General features: G+C 36.5%; 2 protein-coding genes across 2 annotated transcripts; both read right to left on the bottom strand.

Moving 5' to 3' along the window:
* Positions 1-1603: 1603 nt before the first annotated feature.
* Positions 1604-2275, bottom strand: LOC114529943. The gene has a single exon (XM_028551509.1). It carries the CDS (start codon positions 2273-2275, stop codon positions 1604-1606), a length of 672 nt encoding a protein of 223 aa, XP_028407310.1.
* Positions 2276-5171: 2896 nt separating this feature from the next.
* Positions 5172-6553, bottom strand: LOC114529942 (galectin-3-binding protein A-like). Its single transcript, XM_028551508.1, has 3 exons — positions 6424-6553; positions 5525-5857; positions 5172-5188 (listed from the first exon to the last, which is right to left on the bottom strand). Exons 1-3 carry the CDS (start codon positions 6551-6553, stop codon positions 5172-5174), a joined length of 480 nt encoding a protein of 159 aa, XP_028407309.1.
* Positions 6554-22793: the final 16240 nt, after the last annotated feature.

Below are 22793 nucleotides of genomic sequence, written 5' to 3'. Positions count from 1 at the left end.
GAAAGAGCTGTTAGCCCCGTCTAACCCTTATCGTATTATTGGGCCTGTTGGTCAAGGTTGTATTAAATGCACTGCCAGGAGATGTGATTGTTGTCAACATTTCTTAAAACCTGGTGGTGAGTTTGTGTCAGCCGTGACGGGGAGAAAGTTTAGTATTCGTAAGACTTTGACGTGTACCTCTGAGCATGTTATTTACCTAGCTGAGTGTGTGGCTTGTAATCTGCAGGGCATTGGTTCTACTATTAATTTCAAGCCCCGTTTAGCTAATTACAAGTCCCACATTAAACATGGTCGTAGAACATGCGGTGTAGTTAACCATTTTATTGATAAGCATGACAATAAGCATTTGAAATTGAAGTCTATGTTGATTGATCAAAACAAAGAGGATTTAAGAAAGTGTGAGAACTTTTGGATAGGAATGTTACTGACTAATTTGGGTGGTTTGAATAGCACTCATGACTTTTCTCAACAATAGGCTATAATTTGTATTATGTATTATGCATGTTCTTCTTCTTATATATTGGACTTATTTGTATTAGTTAGTTAATTTCTGAAGAAGGCTGCGGCATGTGGCCGAAAATTTAAGCTTAGTATATTTTTAATAAAATCTTTTAGTTTTACTTCTGGCCGTGGTAGTTACAATTGTTTCCTATATGTCTTTGCTACCGAGCAGTGTGGGAATACTTGTTGGTTATATATATATATATATATATATATATATATATATATATATATATATATATATATATATATATATATATATATATATATATATATATATATATATATATGTATATATATATATATATATATACAAAACAAGTTTGTAGTGAATAAAATCTTATGAAGTAAACCAAGTTTATTTTATTTTATCTTTATATATATATATATATGTATATATGTACACCCATTTGCAAAAACGTTGGCCGCAGATAGATAGATAGATAGATACTCGAAGTCTAATTAGAATTGCAAATGATTACATTTGCATGGGACTTCAATCATATTACACAACATATGCAATTCTAATTAGATTTCGAGTATCTATCTATCTATCTATCTGCGGCCAACGTTTTTGCAAATGGGTGTATATATGACAATACTATTACAAAAGAGACTTCAACTTCTGCGGACATAATTTTTTTTTTATTTTATATTAAAATAATTAAAAATGTTTCGCTATTTACAGCTTCATCAGTTTATTAAAAGTTCAAGCCATACACCGTTCTCTTTTATAATGCAGTCCATCTAATTACAAATGCTATATATCAATAAACCTGCCAATACAACCATTCATTAAACTATGTTTACTATTTTTAATTTCAAAAGCTTCTAAAATTTTGCGTTCATTATAATATTGGATATTGTAATGTAGTATTCCCCAGGTGATGGGTGAACCCTCCCTGGAATCATTACTATGTGTTTGTAAATGCGTATATACCGTTTGCTTTTTCATGGTTAGATGTTCCTTAATCCTGGTCCGCATGGTTCTGCCAGTTTCCCCTATGTATACAGCGTGACAGTATAAACAAGAGATCTTATATATGACGCTTTTGGCCGAACAACAATCTGGTTTGATCGCCATCTTACAAGTTTCGCCATCTTACAAGACTTTCGACAATGAAGGGCCATTAATAAAACATGTTCTAATGTCTTTTATTCCCGACTGTCTAATCACTGCTAATGCTCTCCGTTTTAATTCCTCATCGATGTATGGTAATTTTAAATAAGTCATGTTGGGATTCCCTTCCTGTTTTTGAGATGTAGTACTGACTGTACGCCTAATGATTGCTCTAACAAATCTCCTGGGATAACCGTTGCTGGTAAACGTTTTGGTTATCTTTTTTAACAATCGATTTTTCGATGGACGATCCATGGAACAACGTAACGCTCTCTTGGTTTCACCAATGATTAACGCCCGCTTGAAACAAATAGGCCCATGGCTATCCCAAGACGTAATAGAACCGCTATGAATGGGTTTAACATACAATTCACTTCTAAATTGTTTCGTATTTTGGTCGAAGCTGACTAGAGTGTCCAGAAACGGTAATTCATTTGAGCTGTTCGGCTTTTCCAATGTAAATTTAATGGCTTCATTAAGATCATTGGATATCTCTAATAATTTGTCAGCATTAATCCTGTCGGAATGTAGTACTGCAAATATATCATCAATGTATCGTTTCAGTGAGACAGAACCTCCCGACTTCTCAATTATAAGTGTGTCTAAAGAGTGCATGTAAATAATAGCTAACATAGGTGCAAGGTTGTTTCCCATGGCTAGGCTGATGATATCCTTTCTCATGAATGAGTACAGTATCGGTAGTGATGGATAAACGCAAAAGTTTTTCGAAATCTCTTACATCTAAATTCGATAGACATGTATCATTCTTATGTTCGTCAAAAAAATTCTTCACAACTGTAAATACTCCTAGTGTATTGTCATTCACATCTTCTAAAGGAACAGACCCATACAAGTTCTTAACATCCAAGCTACAGATGCCCTGTACTTCCTTCCCATCTATGTCTTTAAGAAAACTTATAAAGTCTTCCGTATCCTTAAGATGGGCATCAACATGATTGATGAACGCAAAATTTTAGAAGCTTTTGAAATTAAAAATAGTAAACATAGTTTAATGAATGGTTGTATTGGCAGGTTTATTGATATATAGCATTTGTGATTAGATGGACTGCATTATAAAAGAGAACGGTGTATGGCTTGAACTTTTAATAAACTGATGAAGCTGTAAATAGCGAAACGTTTTTAATTATTTTAATATAAAATAAAAAAAAAAAATTATGTCCGCAGAAGTTGAAGTCTCTTTTGTAATAGTATTGTCATATAATACCGGACATGTCTACATCATATATTTCGGGTGTATATATATATATATATATATATATATATATATATATATATATATATATATATATATATATATATATATACCACGATTGGCGTCAATCAAACGTATAATTGAAGATAACCATATTTATATATATGATATATTGTACTAATTTCGTTTGTAAAGAAATTAATTTTCAATAAAAATCAGCCAGGCATAACAGAATATATGAATTTGGCCCAACTCAATTAATTTCGTTCGATTGACGCCAATGGAACTTTGCCAGACTACTTTATATTGCCTTATATTTAAAAGTATTCATTTCATTGCCCATGAGAGAAGTAAGCCGCTTAAAACGATTTTACTGTTCAGTATATAGCTAAAATGTATCCAGTTATTAGGTAAATTACCAACAAATTTGAAATTTGTATTATCCAGCGCTTGTATATAGTTATAATTTATAATATCAGCGCTAGTAAAACTTGAATTTGCAGAATAGCTGTTAAATATATTTAGAAAATAAGTTATTATTAATAACTGCCGCTCCGAAGTAACTTTAATGTATCTACATTATTACTGAAAATAATGACCTTTTAAACCTTACTTATAAGATTGTTTTCCAACCTTCAACCGACAGCACATTGGAAGTTTATACAGTAGTCCCTCGCTAACTCGAACTCCCAAGGGGAAAGAAAAATTGTTCGAGTTACCGGGGGTTCGAGTTAACCGGAGTTGGTGTCAGATTACGTTTATTATATAAGTAATACAATAAGGTATAAAATCCAATCGAATCATTCTTCAAGGGATATCATGCCTACCAATATGAATGGTCAGCGAGAGTGGACGACGTTTTAAAATTAAAAAGATCGAAAGAATACAAAAGGAACTAAAAAAGTTAGATCAATAACGACCGTACCACTACACAAAATCTTTTAAAATTTATAAGCATTTATATACAATCATACACTGATTAACTTGTTGTTATTTTGATAGTTTCCAGTTGTCAAAATTCTATCTTCTCACATTTTAAAGTTTGCTGATCTATGATTCGAAACCAAAGTTCGAGTTAACCGGGTATATTTGACCAAGGGGAAACAAAATTTGTTCGAATTAGCGAGGAGTTCGAGTTAAGCGAGTTCGAGTTAAGCGGAGTAAATTACTATAAAACACTGTCAAATTCAAGGGGAATTGGATTTAGTTCGAGTTAGCGAGGAGTTCGAGTAAAGCGAGTTCGAGTTAGCGGGGGACTACTGTATACTGCATAATGTGTAAGTACCGACCTGTTGTAGAACATTGAACTCCAGCGTCGCGATGATGAGTGCAAGGATAAAGTCCCCAAGAACTATGAGAACAACTTGTTATATTGCGCTCTGCCCCAGTACAAGAGACATATGCTAACCATACTTGTCCAGAACCTTTGGGGACTTCGTTTCTTTGAAGAGTTTTAACAGCATCCGGATAGCCAAGTTGATGGCATACAACCTAGCATCGCTGAAATCCCATAAAGAATCACAGATTGTACCCCAATATCCGTGATAGAACACCTCAACACGACCTGCTCCATTTTCACTTGATGGTCCACGTAACCTTAGCGTCACGGGCGTAGTTGAGAAATCTATAAAGACATATTTAAGAAAAAGATTAAAGTGAAACGACATTTGTGTAACTGCAAAGCCTTGAAAGAATATCTACGCAAATGAATTTGGACAATGATAACCAGTAATTATAGAAGACAAGTAGATTATTGATGATATTAACCGGAAAAGAGTTCACTCTAAATAAAAAAGTAGTTTAAAGCATTCTCTTTAAATTAACCGTTAATTGTGAGGGACCATATTAATATATTCTGCTATACGTAATATGCTATACATATTAATATATTCTGCTCTTTTGAAAACAATTCTCTTTCAATACAAATCAGCCTGGCATAACAGAATCCCCTCAATTAACGTTCGATTGACGCCCATGGTTTACAGTGATAATGTACTAAAATATATTCAGAAGACAATGTCATAATTTATAATCTTTTACCTGTTGTACTACATTCAACTCCTACGTCTCTTGAATGTGAACAATAAGCAACACCCCAACCTCCATGGAAACAACTTGCTATATTACGCTCTGAGCCAGTACATTCCAAATTCTGCAACCATATCTTTCCAGAACCGGAAGGTACGGACTGCGAACCCGCTCGGAAGGCCCGAGCAACATCTTGGTAACCAAGTTGACGACACACCACCCCGGCATCTCTTAAATCCCATCTATTGTCACAGATTGTTCCCCAAGTTCCATTGTAGAATACTTCAACACGACCAATACCATCGTCACTTAATGGGCCTTGTAACCTGAGTGGTGCAGTTATGGCTGTAAAATAGTGAACATGGACGATTGAATATCTGATATGATGTGAAATAATGGTGTTAATCGCGTTAACAATTGAGAGCAATCAACGTATACATTAGAGTAGTTAATGTGATGTGAAAATTTCATGTGTTTTTCTTCACAAAGAACTAGAGGAAGAGTTCCACACAATTGGTATACGTACTGTACATATTTGTAAAAGTGTTAAAAATTTTTGCCATCTGTACTTTGGGAATTTGCAGGTCTTGGCAATGTATAATTGCGTTTATATCAGAGAGTTGAATTTGACGATAGATTAGTGCTTGTTTGCCTGGACTTACCTGTTGTTGAACATTTTACTCCAACGTCTGCGTAATGTGAGCAATAAGGATAATCCCATCTATAAGAACAACTTGTTATATTTTGCTCTTCCCCAGAACAAGAGAGGTAAGAAAACCATATCTGTCCAGAACCAGAAGGAGCCTCGTTTCTTTTGAGAGTTCTAACAGAATCGGGATAACCAAGTTGACGACAAATAACTCTTGTGTCTCTCATATCCCACCCATTATCACAAATTGTTCCCCAATAACCACGAAAGAATACTTCAACACGACCCGTTCCTGTTCCATTTAATGGTCCTTGTAACCTTACGGAAACAGGTGTAGCTGAAAAATCTGAAAAAATATTCAATATTTGAATCAAACGGGCCTGTACAAATTAGGAAATAGAAACATTTTATTGAAAGCATAGGAGATTGGGAGATAAACAATCAATTTTAGCCAAAGAAGCGAATTGTTATCTGAAATGAAATTGTTAGTTGGCTACATAGCTTACAAAAGTTCCTTTATTGGCTGATTTAATAACTTTCAAGCGTGTGTGACAGCTTACTGAACATTTTGGTAATAAGTCCATCCATGTTCTGAATTGAGAGATATAATCCTTAGCTTATCTAACCATTTCGTTTTAGCAGTTGGGGAAGGCTCGCGTTCAGAAATATTCTTAATATCTATCTTTCGAGCATGTAATTCTATTATTCTAGCTAGACATTAAAAAAAGAATAATGGGAAAACTTTATTAAAAATTGTATAAATAATACATTAAAAATGGTAAAAGTATATTATTAAACTTGACCCTGAATTGAGGCTAAAATATTAAAATATTGTTCGTGTTTATCTGAGCATATCTACTGAAATCTACCAAATGGATTCGATATTTCAATGTTCGCAATGTCACATCTCACTTCTTCTTCCCAGTTTTAGAGCCTCGTAGGCATAATACTGATTACCATGCTGTACAGAAATTGTTTCTTCTCTGACAATCTCAATGTTAGTTAGACAATGAATCGTTCTGCTTCTCTGCCATTCCCCCATAAGGTGTAAAAACCAACTGGGGAAATGAACCATGCTCAACTTCTATTACACATTGGTTATATTATCTCTACTTTTCATTCTCGTTCTTTCTGAGTGCTGTATTTTGGCTCAGGTAGCTCGTAGAAAAAAGGTTAAAAACCCGCACATCGTAAAATGCCCGTTGCCCCCTCTGCCAAAAACCACGCACACTGACGTCTAAACCAGCCTCATCGTATGAGTTGGTACCACCAGGAAGAGCTTCTCCCGTCAGTCTTGAGATGTGGCTCAACCTAAACATCATATCATACATCCTTCAATAGCCTCCTGTATATGAAGCCACATCTCATACAGGACAAAGCATGGTCAACATTATATCTCTTACCACAAGGACAAAATGATGGTAAATATTTCGGTGTCCAGCGATATCTAAGACTGACTACATCATAGAATTTTCTCTTATTATATGTGTATAGAGATTTATGCACAGCAGAATGATGAAATAAAAGTCGTATTTCACTGTGTAAATAAATTTCATGCAATTTGATTGGACCGTACGATGTTTTTCACGTGTGAAAAAATGCCATACACGGCTTTTTATTGGTCGTATGTCATTTTGGCGGCATTTTGTTTACATTTTCTTTCAAGATGGCGTCGAAATATAGGAGTGAAATTCAAAACATAATTCTCATATTCAAGATATTTTTACATTCAGCACATTCTCAAATCTTTCGGAAAGAATATCTAACTTCTATTGAACAAAATTACAAAGAAACTGAACGGTAATAAATATGTTTTGATGGATAAAGTTTCGATTTTGTTGCTCGCTGTGTTTTTGTATATTAAAAGCGTGTCGTTGTCAAATTGATCTCTATACAAATTTAATAAACAACTGAATTACTTCATGGTTGGCTCGTTTGTACGATTTTTAGTATGCACTCGTTGCGAAGGATCGCAAACTCACTCGTTCGCTGCGCTCACTCGTTCGTATTGCGATCCTTCACAACTCGTGCATAAAAATCGTACGCACTCGCCAACCATGAAGTAATCTCCATTTATTCCCCCCCAAAAAAATTCTGATTTCAATGGTAGCATTGTCAACCAACTAGATGTTCCCTTTAACCGGCTTAAATCATTTGCTCTAATTTCTTCGGGATTCATTTTCTCACGGACTTGCTGTAGGCCTGTTGTGGTTACGGTTTTCTCTAGCTTTAATTATGTTCCTCCTGGAATTTCCATACTACTCCCCATCCACAGGAGAAGTGCTGTCTTGATCTTTAGTACCAATTGGTTAGTGACAATGCGGGAGTTGGTGAATTCGAATAGGGCGTTCAAGAAAATAGGGGTTCCCAAACCACCTTTCTTTACCTGTGAAGAGAGAAGAAATAGCTCATCCTTTAAGCAAATAAGCACCTTCGTAATTCTGAGAATAAACTTATTGTCCACTATTTCATATAATGTTAAAAGATGCTGCTTAATGTTGGGTTTGTTCTCATATGGTAGGTTAATTTGCGAATGAAGCCATTCATAAATCCTGCATAAGCTGCTTGAGGTTCTGATTTGGGAATCTTAGAGAACACTATCAATTGATCACGCCAAGAGCTTACCAATTCTTCAGCATGCTTGGCTTTACCAGTCTCACTTCCAACATAGCCACCTGGAGTTGTATTGACATTGACAGTAACATGATCTTGTATCTCCTGACCTGGCATTAATTTGAGTTGAATGTGTATCCACAAATCTTTTTCTACATGTACCCATATGAACATTTTCCCCAGGATTAGTTGGAAAACGTCGTTAGCACAGATTACATTGATAAGCTGCGTGTCTTTCTATTTGTTCATGTTCGATTTGCTCCATGTTTTGCTCACCTTGCATATTTTCCTTTTGGCTATGCGATAATTTTAATAAATGTAAAATGCTAATGTCCTGAATCATACGTCAAGGAATATTTAGGCCTGTCGGAATTATAATAATAACTGCATCTATGAAAACGTAGATTAGGAACTCTCGGAATTTTTAGATTTAGTGGACACTAGTGTCCATGCTGCTAACGAGCATATCAGGGAGCGATTATTGAAGCCGGAGTAAAAATGCATCGGACTCGTCAACAATAATAAAATCATCAAGTAAATCATCTGTGAAATCAAACATAACCATATCCTCAAATGATTAGATCGCAAAGTCACAGAAAGGAGACTCAATTGTTGAACTTCGAGAACAATAACCGAGGGATGCTAATGAACGACTAGAAAAATTAGAAGAAGAGCATGAAAAATGAAATAAGGGCGAAAGAATACAGCAAGAATAACAAAAAGGCAACATCTGTGATTGACGATCCGGAACCTATTAAAACGTCCCTATCTCGTCCTATTCCCGACCCCCATCTTATTGAAACTAAAAGGCGCAGAGCTGCTAAGCTTCTCTGATGTTGATAAACCGATTTCAAGACGTGGAACGCGGCATTCACATCAGTTGTTGATGAAACAAACATGCCAGTAAAGGAGAAAATTCTACGGCTGCAGAACTGTCTGAAAGGAAAAGCGTTAGAGACGGTAAAGGACCTTGGATTCACTCAGCGTGCGTACGAGAGGGCGAAAGAAAAGTTACAACGCGAAAGAAAAGTACGGTGGTAAACGTAGACAGAACCTGACCCATTTGGCAACCTTAAGAGCACTACCCAAGTTTGGTACGACGCCATAACCTGGAAGCCTTGTTAACGCTAGACAGTATTCTTATCGTATTACAAGAGGATGATCGTGGTGATGATGAAATTAGAAGTTAGCACCATGACAGTGAAGGAAAAACTTCCAGTGTAATACGTCCGAGATTATAAGTATTGGTTAAATGAGCGGGATGAAGATCATGATTTTAAAATTGAGAGGTGTGCTTGCATCATGGATGAGGCTAAGGAGGAAACGGGAGAATTCGCCAAAGCGTCCATGGAGGATGACGTCATAATCTGGGCTTTAATGCGGATAAGAAAGTTTGGAAATTTATCGTTAGGAATTGTGACGCCAATCATCCGGCTTGGGTTTGTGCAGAATTTAAAAAGCTCCCTGTAGCTACACGAAATCAACTAATTGCTAAAATAGGACGGTGCTTTTCTTGTCTAGCGGCTGGTCACCGAAGTAAGAATTGTTGCAGAAAGAGAAAATGTGGAGTCAGCGGAGCTGAAAGTAAAGGACATAGCAGCTTGTTGCACGACCCTGAGAGAATAAGAAAATAGAATGAAGATAATGACAACAAACAAGATCAGACCAATCCTTCAATTGGAGGGACGGACGCAAGAACCTATACGACAAACCGAGTTGAACAAATAACATTGATGGTTTTCCCTGCAATTGTCGAAATTGGCGGCAAGAAGCTAAAAATCAATGTTATGATTGATCCTTGCTCCATTTGATCATATTTCACTGAAAGCCTATATAGCAGAAGAGTTGCGCTTGAAAGGAGAAAAACTGGATTTGACCATATCAGGAACAGGCGGGACGGAGTTTAAGTGACAGTCGAAACGTATACAGTATATAGAGTTTGTGGTCATATCAATGAATGGAACCTTTTCATTGCCTGTGGAAGCAAATGTGTTAGCTAACGTAACGGGGAACACGCCGGCAATTGAGCGGAACGAATTTAAGGGCAATTTGCCACACTTGGAGACCATCCAGTTTGAAAGAGTTTGAAAGCGAAAGCAGATCGATATTTTAAACGAAAGCGATCACCATGTATTCCTTAAAGTGTTAAGAGAAGTTACAGGAAAGAATGTTAAAGACCCAGTAGCACGACAAACGCCCCTCGGTTGGATCTGTTTTGGTCCAACGAGTAAGAACCCGACGACATAGACCACCCAATCCCACATGACACGTACATACCATACCGAACATATTCAAGAAATAAGTGACAATCTTGAAATTTTTTGAGGGCTTGAAGCCATTGGCATTAAGGACGAGAACGTTCGACCACTGACAACAGACGCGAAAACAGGAGTTGAAATTGTGCAATCAACCCATTATTACACTAACGGGAGATATGAAGTAGGTGTTCCTTGGAGAGATGGTGAACCCGATTTCGCCGACAACTACGACATGGCTCATTTAAGGCACTGCAGCTGGAGTCGTCCCTAAGAAAGAAACCGGATGTCGCTATTGCATACAACCAGATAATTCTGACACAGCGCAATTAAAAACAAATGTCTGAACGACGCGCCCAAGCTCCAACGAGAATTGGTAGACATTTTAACCAGGTTTCGAAGAGAACCTGCGGCAGTGAGAGCAGATATCTCTCAGATGTTCTTACAAGTCAGACTTGCAGAGAAAGATCGACCTTTTCATCGTTTTCTATGGCGTGATTTGAACAAAGAAAAAGAACCCAAAATTTACGAGTTTCAGCGTCAAACATGCGCAAATACCTCTTCAGAAAGATCGCTTCCCGAAGGCCGCAGATGCAGTGGATAATGCGATCCATTGCATTTTCTGGCTCCTTTCATTATACGAGCGAAATTATTGTTGCGAAAGACATGGGCAGCTGAAATTGGTTGTGAAGACAAAATGCCACACGATTTGTGCAGAGTGGAACAATTGGGTAAAATAACTGAGCGACTTTTAAACGGATTTGAAGTCCCTCGCCCTCTTCGCTTGCCGGAACCTACGGACGTCTAAATGCACACCTTCTCAGACGCATCCCAAGATTTCTATGCAGCAGTGTCTTATCTTGTCAGTAATTACGAAGATCGCGAATCCACCTCATCGATAGTCGCTTCCAAGAGCCGAATCACGCCACTAAAGTGAATGGAGCAACGTACTGGACGGATTATCGAACGTCCTGTATTGGGTGCTTTACCAAAGCCGTGCATTCAAGCCATTTGGAGCCAATCCAGTTGCAGAGATACAGAGACATTCCAACCCAGATCAATGGGAACAGAATACCTCTTCACAGAACTTCGTTCGAGATTTTGGATTATAAAAGGGAGATTGACTGTTAGAACTCTAATTGTAAATGTCCTGGATGCAGACGAAGGTTCCTCGCGAAGCCATGTGGTCAAATAATGGCTCCCCTGCCAACTCCAAGAATAACTTTACCCTTAAGAGCATTTGAGCGAATTGGCACAGATTTCGCAGGACCATTTCTGACGAAACAACGACGTGGGAAGCCGCGGATGAAGCGATACCTTTGCCCGTTGACCTGTTCAACTACCTGCGCGGTACACCTGGAAATGGCGTACAGCTTAGACGCCGATTTGTTAATAAACGCATTTGTGCGGTTATGTGCACGGAAGGGGACGCCTTCTTATGTTATCTCGGACAACGGGACGAATTTTGTGGCCAGAGAGAAGGTAATACGAGAATAAGTCAAGACCTTCGATCAGCAGAAGATAATGAATAACGACTCCACACCAGTTAACCCTCCCTCCTCTCCAAATTTTGGATGAGTCTTCGGATATATATATATATATATATATATATATATATATATATATATATATATATATATATATAAAATAAGGCTAAAAATAAACAAACTAGATACAGATTAAAACACACGAAATGACTAGATTTATGGTACATTTTTATTACATTAGGAGAAGCATGCATTACATATAGGTTATAAGGGCTCTATATACAGACAACTAAATTAATAATTATATAGTATTTATATACAAGTAGGGTAATAAATACATTTGCCATCCGTATACAATTACAGATGTGTTTCAATGGCATTGTGGCCACGATACTGTTCAATTGATATTTTCATAACGACATAAATAATAAACAATCACTGTCATTATTTACACCTTCTGATCAAGCTCAGATTTTTAACTTCTCTTTAACATCTGTTGAATGAAGAGTCCTACGTACTAAAATAACAGAACCTTAGTTAAAATACAGCTGATTCATTGGTTTCAAATTTCAATCAGTGAAATAATTCGAGTGTAATTTGTGTCTTACCTTGAAAAATGTTCATGACAAACAGCTACATGTCAGAAAAATATTTCGATAAACATTTTGAAGCAAGTTCCACGTGTAATGTGATGTAACGAATTATATATGCGCCTTGACATATGCGTCACGAAACGTCATAAATCTATTGTTTATGAAAATCCTGAGACCCAAAATTTTTCATAATCGAGATTCAAGCTCGCAATACATAGTTCGCGACGAGACTGGGGCAAGTCACAAAGAAATTCAAGACGCAGTGAAGATTAGGTTGCTGCCTCGCTACGCTCGACAGCAAAAAAAGCATGCGTCAAATGGGATATAATATAGTTTTTTCTCTAGCCGCGCAGCTATTTCGAATTACAATGTTTCAAACCGACATGGTAAATTATTCTTGCAATTAATGATAGCTTTTCAATTATGATGCAGTAAATGATAACCCGATACGTTATTATATATTCAAATCTAATTAGTAATTCATAAATGATTCATATAACGTATCAGTATTTATATCCCAATGGGTATAATCTGGGACTATTTATTTACCTGTTGAGGAACATTCTACTCCGGCGTCGTTATGATGGGAGCAATAATGATTCCCCCAACCATTATGAGAACAATCTGAAATATTCTTCTCTTCCCCGGTACAAGCGACATAAGATAACCATATCTCTCCGGAACCAGAAGGAACCTGGTGCCTTTGAAGAGTTCTAACAACATCTGCATACCCAAGTTGTCGACATACAACCCTGGCATCTCTCATATCCCAATCACGATCACAGATTGTTCCCCAATAACCATGATACAATATTTCAACACGACCAGTACCATTTGCACTCAGCGGTCCTTGCAACCTGACCAGCACAGGTTTGGTTGAAAAATCTTAGGAATAAGTTATTAATAAATAGGTAGAATAGTATAGAAAATTTCGGAATAATATTAACAGATATTTTCCTGTCACAAATGGTATGAAATCACAGAATTTTACGACCTTTTACTTTTGCATGCCATGCATTGGCGTTGGCAACTTTTAGGAGGTTGATTCATCACAGAAATAGCGTGCGACAATTGTGAGAAAAAATCTCATGGTATATAATTATGCTGGCCTTACGATAAACTTTTACCAAATCAATAGCAGGACCGTAGCTAGATCGCCTAATTTGGTGAACTGAGGAAAATCGTTCGTCCACTCAAAAGGAGTGAACAGCATTAAAATATAAAAATCGCACGTCTACGCAGTGAAAGATTTTTTTTTCATCATTATACTACATGTGCATAAATCCTATACATACATAAAAGTCATATATTCATTACCGTAGGAACAAGAGCGTGCTAAAGAAATCAGTCAGGCATAAGATGAATATATGAATATACACCTCCCCCCAATTAAGCTTCTAGCTAGGCCCTGAATTCACTAATACCTTTTGTTGAACATTCGACTCCAGCGTCTCTAGAATGAGAGCAGGAATAATATCCCCAATTATTACGAGGACAGCTTACAATATTGTTCTCTTCTCCAGTGCAGGAAACATAAGGTAACCATGTCTTTCCAGAACCAGGAGGTACCTGGCCACCTTTGAGGGCCCTAACAGCATCTCGATAACCAAGTTGACGACAAACAACCCTGGCATCTCTCATATCCCATTCATAATCACAGATTGTACCCCATTGCCCGTGATAGAATACCTCAACACGACCAGTACCATTTGAACTTGATGGTCCTTGCAACCTTACTATTACAGCTGCTGCAAGTTAATGATAAAAGTTTGTCTCACCCAGAGAATCAGAGGGATAGTATGGTCGCACTTCACAAGAATATGCCTAGGAAAAATGTCCTTGTCCCCTAATAATACAACTCTTTGAAAATCAACCTGAGTATCTGTAATTACATATAGATCGAACTCACACAAGTACATTCTCTACAAGCCTGGCGATTTTCGAAGATGTAAAGAAAAAAAATTCAAAAACATTTTTGTGTGGGATCCTTCAAATTGAAGTTTAATGAGACTTGTTGGTGTCTAGATCTTTATTTTCCGGAAATTAAAAGGTGAAAATATTTTTTGTAAGAATTTTGCCAAAATTTTCAAATTTTCTATATTAACATGAAAATAATTATTATGAAAATTAGTAACGTCGAACACATGTAGTAAGCCATTTTTGTCGAATTTCCATCAAAATTTCAATTATACTAATATACAATTCTCACAATAGAATTGGGGATTGTGATTTATAAAAATACCTTTTCTAGTACATTCCACTCCGATGTCATGAGAATGAGAACAAAGATTGTTTCCCCAACCACTATGAGAGCAGCTTGTTAAATTTTGTTCTTCCCCAGTACAAGAGACGCGAGATAACCATACTGGCCCAGAACCAGGTGGAACAAGATTACTAGGAAGTGCCCTAACATATGTATGATCCAGATCATAACCGAGTTGACGACAGACAACCCTAGCATCTTTCATGTCCCAACCAAAGCTGCAGATTGTCCCCCAATATCCATGATAAAATAATTCAACACGGCCAGTACCATTTGTACTTGATGGTCCTTGTAATCTTATTCTTACAGCCTCGTCTGAAAAATCTTTAAAAAAAAATCTGCGTCAGCCAGTGTGTGAAGTCGAGCTAACATAAACATGATGGATTGCAAGACGCAGGAGAATTTACGTGAAACATCTAAAGAGAAAGTTTGAAAAACATAATTTTCAGCTTGGTGTTTTAGGTGCCCCAGTTTTTGTTTTTAAGATACAATGATGTTAATTGAATAAGATGCAACGATACAACCTTAAGATGCAACGATGTTAACTGAATATACTTATTTCCTGCATTAATTCTTTTCGGTAATATTTTCATACCAATTGTGGAACACTCCACTCCGGCGTCTTGGTAATGAGAGCAATGATTAACTCCCCAAGGACTGTGGGTACAACTTGTGATATTTTGTTCTTTTCCATTACAAGCGACGTAAGCTAGCCATATAATTCCTGAACCTGAAGGAATATTCCTTCGAAGTGTTCTGACAGCATCTTTATAACCAAGTTGACGACATACAACCCTCGCATCTCTCATATCCCATCCATCATAACAGATTCTTCCCCAATGGCCATGATAGAATACTTCAACACGACCAGTACCCTTTGTACTCAATGGTCCTTGTAACCGGAGAGAAACAGGCGTAGCTGGCAAATCTTAAAAGAATGTCAAACCGCGATCAACTAACGTTAGTGACACCAATTTTTCTATTAAACGTTCGCGCTTTAGATGATTTATCCGTAAAAAGGTGTCGTAAATAGTTTTTTTCTATTAACGTCTCTTGAATAGAAAAAAGCGCCCATTATAATTGAAAATTGATTTTATATCGGAAACGAGATCGGTGACCCCTAATTTTTTTGCCACAATTTTGAATCAATCACAGAAGAATTAACATTTGAAGCTTTTTCTTTGTTTCTGAAAATTGTGTACTGTTTAATATTTCCGGTTCCTCCAAACAGTCCCTAGATGCTTTGCCGTTCGCGATTAGACCCGGTATCTTGATCAATTGGGAAATGGTTAATTGTGTACTCGGTTTAAATAGCGAGGGGTTGCTGCATGCATGTATTTCTAGTGTGGAACATATACGTAACCGGAATTTGTATTTGAAGTTAAGTCATTTCAATTCATTTACAAAGCATTTGTTTATAATGAAAACGTTTGGCTTAGTATAGATACGCCGAACGTATAATTAAACAAATAAAATAATTGTGGGTTAACCAGAAAAAATGTACTAAGTGTTTCGACTATTTTTCTGAACGAGATTAATAATCAAAGCAGCCTCAAATCACATCACGATGTTGCAAAATAGGTTCGACGAATAAACACATATGTTGCAAAATAGGCTCGACGTGATTGGCATTATGGGATCGACAATTGTCTATGATAATGATGAACCCCGCGACTATAGAGTCAATGACCAATGAACTCGTTTACACTATACCAGATTCACATGGTCACGACATAAGTTTAAGTTGTTTTACGGTATTTCTTACGGTATATTTTTCGTAACTGATCATGTTAACAAATCATCATACATTCGGGGTAAAACGTCGGTTGACTGGTAATTATTGTGATCATGCAAATCTGGAAGTAAATAAACATCGTCCCTTTTCCCGTTTCTTTAAGCACGAAGCTTATGGACTTTAATAGCTGAAATTTAAAAAATTGAACTTTTAAACTTTGTTTCTGGACTGTGTATTCAGTAATTGCTGTCGACTGTAAAAGCTCTGAAGTGATATTTGTTCTATGATCATGAAAATTCAAAATTAAACTTTCAAAGTTAAAGCGATTCCGTAATAGCCTAAAAGAAAAATTACAAAATATTTGGTAAAATGAGAGCTAAATTCGTTACATTTTTATTGAGATGGAAACTTTTTGTCTTAGCAAATTACGAAGTTACTTATTACCAGTCTTCTACTCGTCCGAACTTCGCGCATGCGCAAAACCACTATTTGAACAACTTTGGATTTGGCTATGTAATGTCAACATACACAAGCGTAATTAGTAACAGTAATTATTTACTTCGCACCGTCTCTGTGTTTAAACGGCACAGATTTATTTAATATTCGATTTACAGCGTTGCAAGATCGGCACAGACTAATTCTTTTTCACGTGCGCTGGCAGACTTTTTTCTCTCCTCTCTCTCTCTATGCTAAGAGCCTGCTTGCCGGCTGAAGAAATGATTTCTGCCTGGTCGATGGAAAAGGTTTATTTTTTACCAACGTTCAAAAAACATATCATTAATGCCAGTAAACAGTGGTTTCAAAAATTTGATTTTGAAGTATCTTACCTGTGCTAGAACATTCAACTCCGGCGTCGTAAGAATGAGAACAATGTTTATTAGCCCCCCAACCCATTATGAGAACAACTTCTAATGTTATTTTCCTCTCCTTTACAAGCTACGTGGGCTAACCATATCTGTCCAGAACCAGACGGGACCAGGTTTCTATAAAGAGTTCTACTGTGTACATGATCTAGATTATAACCAAGTTGACGACAAACAACTTTAGCATCTTGCGTATCCCATCCATAATCACAGATTGTTCCCCAGTATCCATGATAGAATACTTCAACACGACCGATACCATTTGCACTTAATGGTCCTTGTAACCGCAATTGAACTGGAGAAATTGAAAGATCTAAAAAGCATGTATAATGCTAATGGGACAAAAGTAGGTGAGTATTTACATAATAGTGGTGTAAATGTCAAGTAATATAATCTAGTAATGATCTTTTCGGACATGATCATCAACAAAGGCCTGGACTGAAAAACGTTTAACTGAAAGCGTATCTCACTGTTAATTTTAGAGTGTTACAATAGCACCTTCATAGGTGTTTGTTTTACTCGTTGCTGAGGTGTTAAATAACATGTGCTAATTTATTAACACCGATTTAGGCGTTAATTTAGCATCATAAATTTGGGAGTTGATTCAGAAGAGCTACTGTAGCACCCCTGACATTTAACACCTTTCGGATATAACAAAGAAGTGATATAGGTTGATACAGAAGCAGATTTAGGCGAAATGTAACAATTTCTAAATATCTTGTCATTCTTTATATTATCGCTGAGCAGATTAATATTTAGCCGAATATAAAAAGATGAGCGGTAAGAACGGTCAGTGGCGTACGGGATACGATGATTGGGGGTGGGGCAAAGATTCATATATTTCTGTAAAGACAATGGCTTTGAAAATAAATTAATCTTGCACAACATGAAAATATGAATATGTCCCCCCCCCCAATTATTGTTTCCCTTATAGGATAGGTTAAAATGGCACTCGAAAACATGTAATTTTGTACTTTTTTTTTAGCTCCTTTTTTCGTCCTAAATTAACACCATAAAATTAAAAGTGCTGTAAAGACATTCCATCCATGCTCGTTATCAAATAACCCTGCTCCATGTCCAGGAAAATTGCCAAATTTTTCGCAAATTTTTCACCAAATATATTGACAACTTCATACCTGTTGTAGAACATTTTACTCCGGCATCTTGAGAATGAGAGCAGGAATGAATCCCCCAACCATTATGATAACAGCTTGTAATGTTTTCTTCCACTCCAGTACAAGCGAGAGCGACTAGCCAAATATTTCCTGAACCAGAAGGAACCTCATTCCTCTGAAGAGTTCTTGCAACATCTTGATAACCAAGTTGACGACATGCGACTTTAGCATCTTTCATATCCCATCCATCATCGCAGATTGTTCCCCAGTATCCTTTGTGTAATACTTCCACTCGGCCAGCACTACTACTTGATAGTCCTTGTAACCTTAGCGACCCAGATAGGAAACCTGAATTCACAATGCATCTCAAACGTTTGCATTCTGATGCCCGACATTTTTTTAGCGATGATTTAAGGAAAAAGAGTATGGTTCTGACACAAATGTATTATGTGAAAATCGTGCAGTGGGCAATTTTTCTTCACATTCGACGTGAAGCTGTCTTCAGTGTATTTTAGGGTATATTTAGCGTTTTATCAGGAAAATTTCCCAAAACCTCGATTTGTTATTTTTAGAATTGAGTGGTGTAATGTAAACCTCCCCCCTCGAACTTTTCTTTCTTGGAATGGGAATATACATGAAAATGAATAACTCTATACTTATTGCAATACATAGGTGGGAGTATCGTATCTCAATCTCCATAACGATTTACCTTGACACTGATGTGGTACAAATTGAATTAAAAAAAGAATGGTGCCAGTTATGAAGGCGAAGCTTGTCATCTGGTGAACTGGTAACTGAAACGATAAAATATGCTTCGGTTATTATTTTGTTAACGCATGTTCAAAGTTGAGAGGCCTAATTTCATGTGAACGCAGTGTTAATTAGTATGCCATTTCACAAAACTATTTCCTGTTTTCCACTTGTCGCAACTTTCGAAATCGTGTGCACGCAAAATTCCGCCTAGTGCATGGAAAGTGGGCATGAAATCTACGAAATTAACTATGATATCAGCTGGATATTACCATTAATTAGGATTAGCTATATCTGAAAAATATATTATTACTTGTTTGCATGGCTAGAAATACATGCCGTTATAGGAGGTGAGGTGTGTTTGCTCATGCGGCTAAGTTTCAGTTCATTATTTAGATCAGTGATGCTCAATTCGAGATAATATGGCGATTCTTTTTATTTTTTCACAGATTAGCGATATACACATACGAAACTGAAGCCAAATTGAGTTACCCGGTTTTTGCCCGATGTTTGCATGCGTGACTTGCTTGGCATGTCATGATGACAAACAAATGCTGATTTTAACAAAACCTTTAGGGCGATGTCCCATTTGACTTAGAATTTTTTAAAAAGATCAATGAAGTGGACCTTCTGAGCTAAGAACAAAGTTATGAAATTATTTGATGCTGGCAAAAACAGGAAAATATAGCTGAGGAGCACAGGGCTTGTCTTATGGAAAGCTGTGCAATAATTTAGCACTGGCTGAGTTTAGAAAGCATGTAATACATGTTTTAGATACGATATATCTCCAGGAGATAAGATGAAATAAATTAACAAATATCTAAGAATGATAGAAATATGAAAATGAAATGATAAGCGCTTTAGAGAGTGCTCGTGACCAAAAAATGAATTTTACATTTTAGAATCTTTGTTACTAGTGTTACCAGTGTATAAAAAAAAACGAATTGCAATTGCGACTTTTGTTTAGAAGTTATTGCCACTTAAACATAGAATTTGGCAAAGGAAACCGCGCAAAAGGGATTGGTACAAAATCATTGATGTGACGTTAAAGTAGGAACCGGTTACAAATTATATTACAAAAATCATTAGCGTGCATTATTCAGATGTTGTTGTAAGAAATGTGACGGCGCAAAAAAGTCACGCAAATAGAAATATGCCGAATAGATGTATTGTTGGGGGTTGGTCTATCACCTCTAATGCGGACAAAGAAGTTTCTCTTCATTTTATACCGTTTTCTGGTGACGAAAGTCCAGAAGCAAAAGAGTATTTGTTCAGCGCATTTTGACAAGAAAGATTTCACACAAATGTTTCCTGGTTTCTCAGGCCCGTAGGAAGCAATTTTTTATTGAGGGGGCTGAGGCCGAGGATGGAATGTCCCACTTTGGTGGCGATAGAAATACAATCAATCACGCCAATCGTCAACCTCAACTAGCTATAATGTTAGTGAACTATCGCTAATCAAGTGTTTAAAGGTTTATAACATTAAAAAAGACCGAACACCCGCTTTCGATTTTCGCTCGCTGCAATAAACTCGTTTAATATTCATTTTTTGTAAACTTACGTTCTGATTGGTCGATTTGTACGACGTGAGTGAATTTTATATAGCAACAACGCCACGGCAGTGCCGTTATAGCACGATCAAATAGCGGCAACAAACAAAAAATTTGCCGAACTTAGTTAAGAAGAAATTAATGTAATTATACATGAATCCACACCGAAAAATACTAAACGGGCAACCGCTTGGGGTGTTTTAGTATTTAAAGGTAAGCATGTGTTGTTTATTTATAAGTTATAAAATGATATAAAGTCTTTACGAGTTTACTCAAAATGAATATTAAAAGCATTAAAGCACTCTTTGTTTGTACATTATCGGGTTTTACATGCACTCGTTCACAAGCAAGGAACTCGAAGTTCGCCTCGTGCAGTATTGAACTTCTCGTTCCTTGTTCGTGAACTCGTGCATGTAAAACCCGATAATGCACTCACAGAGTGCATTAATCCTTAATTACGCCTGTTTTTAAGTCTAATTCGTCTATTTTGTCTTGATGCACGTGAATCACCATTAAGTAGTTGAGTCGATTATCTCCTGTAGTAGATCGGAGGTACGTTTTTAGCCCTTTCAAAGCTGAGAGGCTTCTTTCACTAACTGCATTCGTGGCCGGAGTAACCAGGAGAAGTTTTGCCAGTGTAACCACTTCAGACAAAAAACGTTTTTCAGCTAAATTCAGGTTTCGAAGAATCTTCAGCGAATCAACAAGTTGAACCTCCCGCCCAGTATTAGCAATATGTTCTTAAATCTTCACCTTCAAGCGAAGCTGGATTTTAATATATAACTAACTCGCGAGTTGTGAGTGTGACATGCAGACGTATGGAAATTTACATACTGTGCGCCGAGCTATATATTTAAGAATTAAAAAACGAGTCGCGTGCCTTTATGGTGTAATAATGCACGATGGGGGAATGTTGGGAGAATACGAGAGAAGCTTGTAAGAAGAAATCATAGGGCAACAACAAAGTTTATTTATTTGATCAATAATGAAATTCTCCTTACATGTTATTTAAGATGTTGCTTAGCAACAAAGACTTCAAAGCCAGAAGCGTGCATTATGGCCTCACAATGCACGCGCGGTAGCCAATCAAATTGCTCGTTATATCATACTTATATTATAATATTAATTAATATATTCTTTCAAAACGGCCGAGTGTGCATGTCTGTCAACAAGTTCAGCGGAATTTAATTTAATTGATGATAATTAATAATTAATAATTAATAATTAATAGAAGCAAATTATTGGGTGGGTTGAATGAATCAAATTATTTTTTTAACCATTTTAACCGTCATTTGTATTAACCAAAAGTGCCCCTAGAAGCTGGTGCCCCCCCCAACCTCCGGATGCTTCCTACGCCCTTGGCAAATTTTTTTTTGAGTCGCCTGATGATTGCCTCTGTTGCATGAAACTCAGAGTAGCGATTCCAATTTTTTAAGAATTATGTAAATGAATTAATATATATTGCTCTATTTGCTTGCAGTATTGAGCACTCTTTTATCTCATACAAAGAATTTCTTAATAATTGTTTATATATATATATATATATATATATTTATATATATATATATATATATATATATATATATATATATATATATATATATATATATATATATATATATATATATATAGTAATCGCCAGATGATGGTACATGGTAGAAGTACGTGAAACACAGTGTAGCGAAATAAAAATTTTAAGATTGTAATTTGTTGATTTACTTGCTCTATTATACTATTGGTTTTGAGCACTCTGATTTACTACGCACAATGTTCTCTTCCTAGTCTTAAGTCCCATTATATATAGTAAAAACAAATTTACATATACATAAATTAACCTTAAGTTTCCTCTCTCATATTTAATTCCATATATAGGACATTAACTTATCTATCCGAAAACTTCCCCTCTCATTTGGTTTATTAATATCAGTAACATCACTAATTTGAACACTTAAGTCGCCTATTCCTTTATGTCCTTATTCAAAAAATGTGCATATAAACTCTGTGCACCAATCCCTCTCTGACCCTTGCCAAAACGTAACTAGGCCGCATAATAGGGAG

This window comes from Dendronephthya gigantea, unplaced genomic scaffold (genome assembly GCF_004324835.1).
Source record: "Dendronephthya gigantea isolate DGI-Jeju-01 unplaced genomic scaffold, DenGig_1.0 000058F, whole genome shotgun sequence".
NCBI classification, from domain to species: Eukaryota; Metazoa; Cnidaria; class Anthozoa; order Malacalcyonacea; family Nephtheidae; genus Dendronephthya; species Dendronephthya gigantea.
This window is presented reverse-complemented; position numbering and strand designations above follow the sequence as displayed.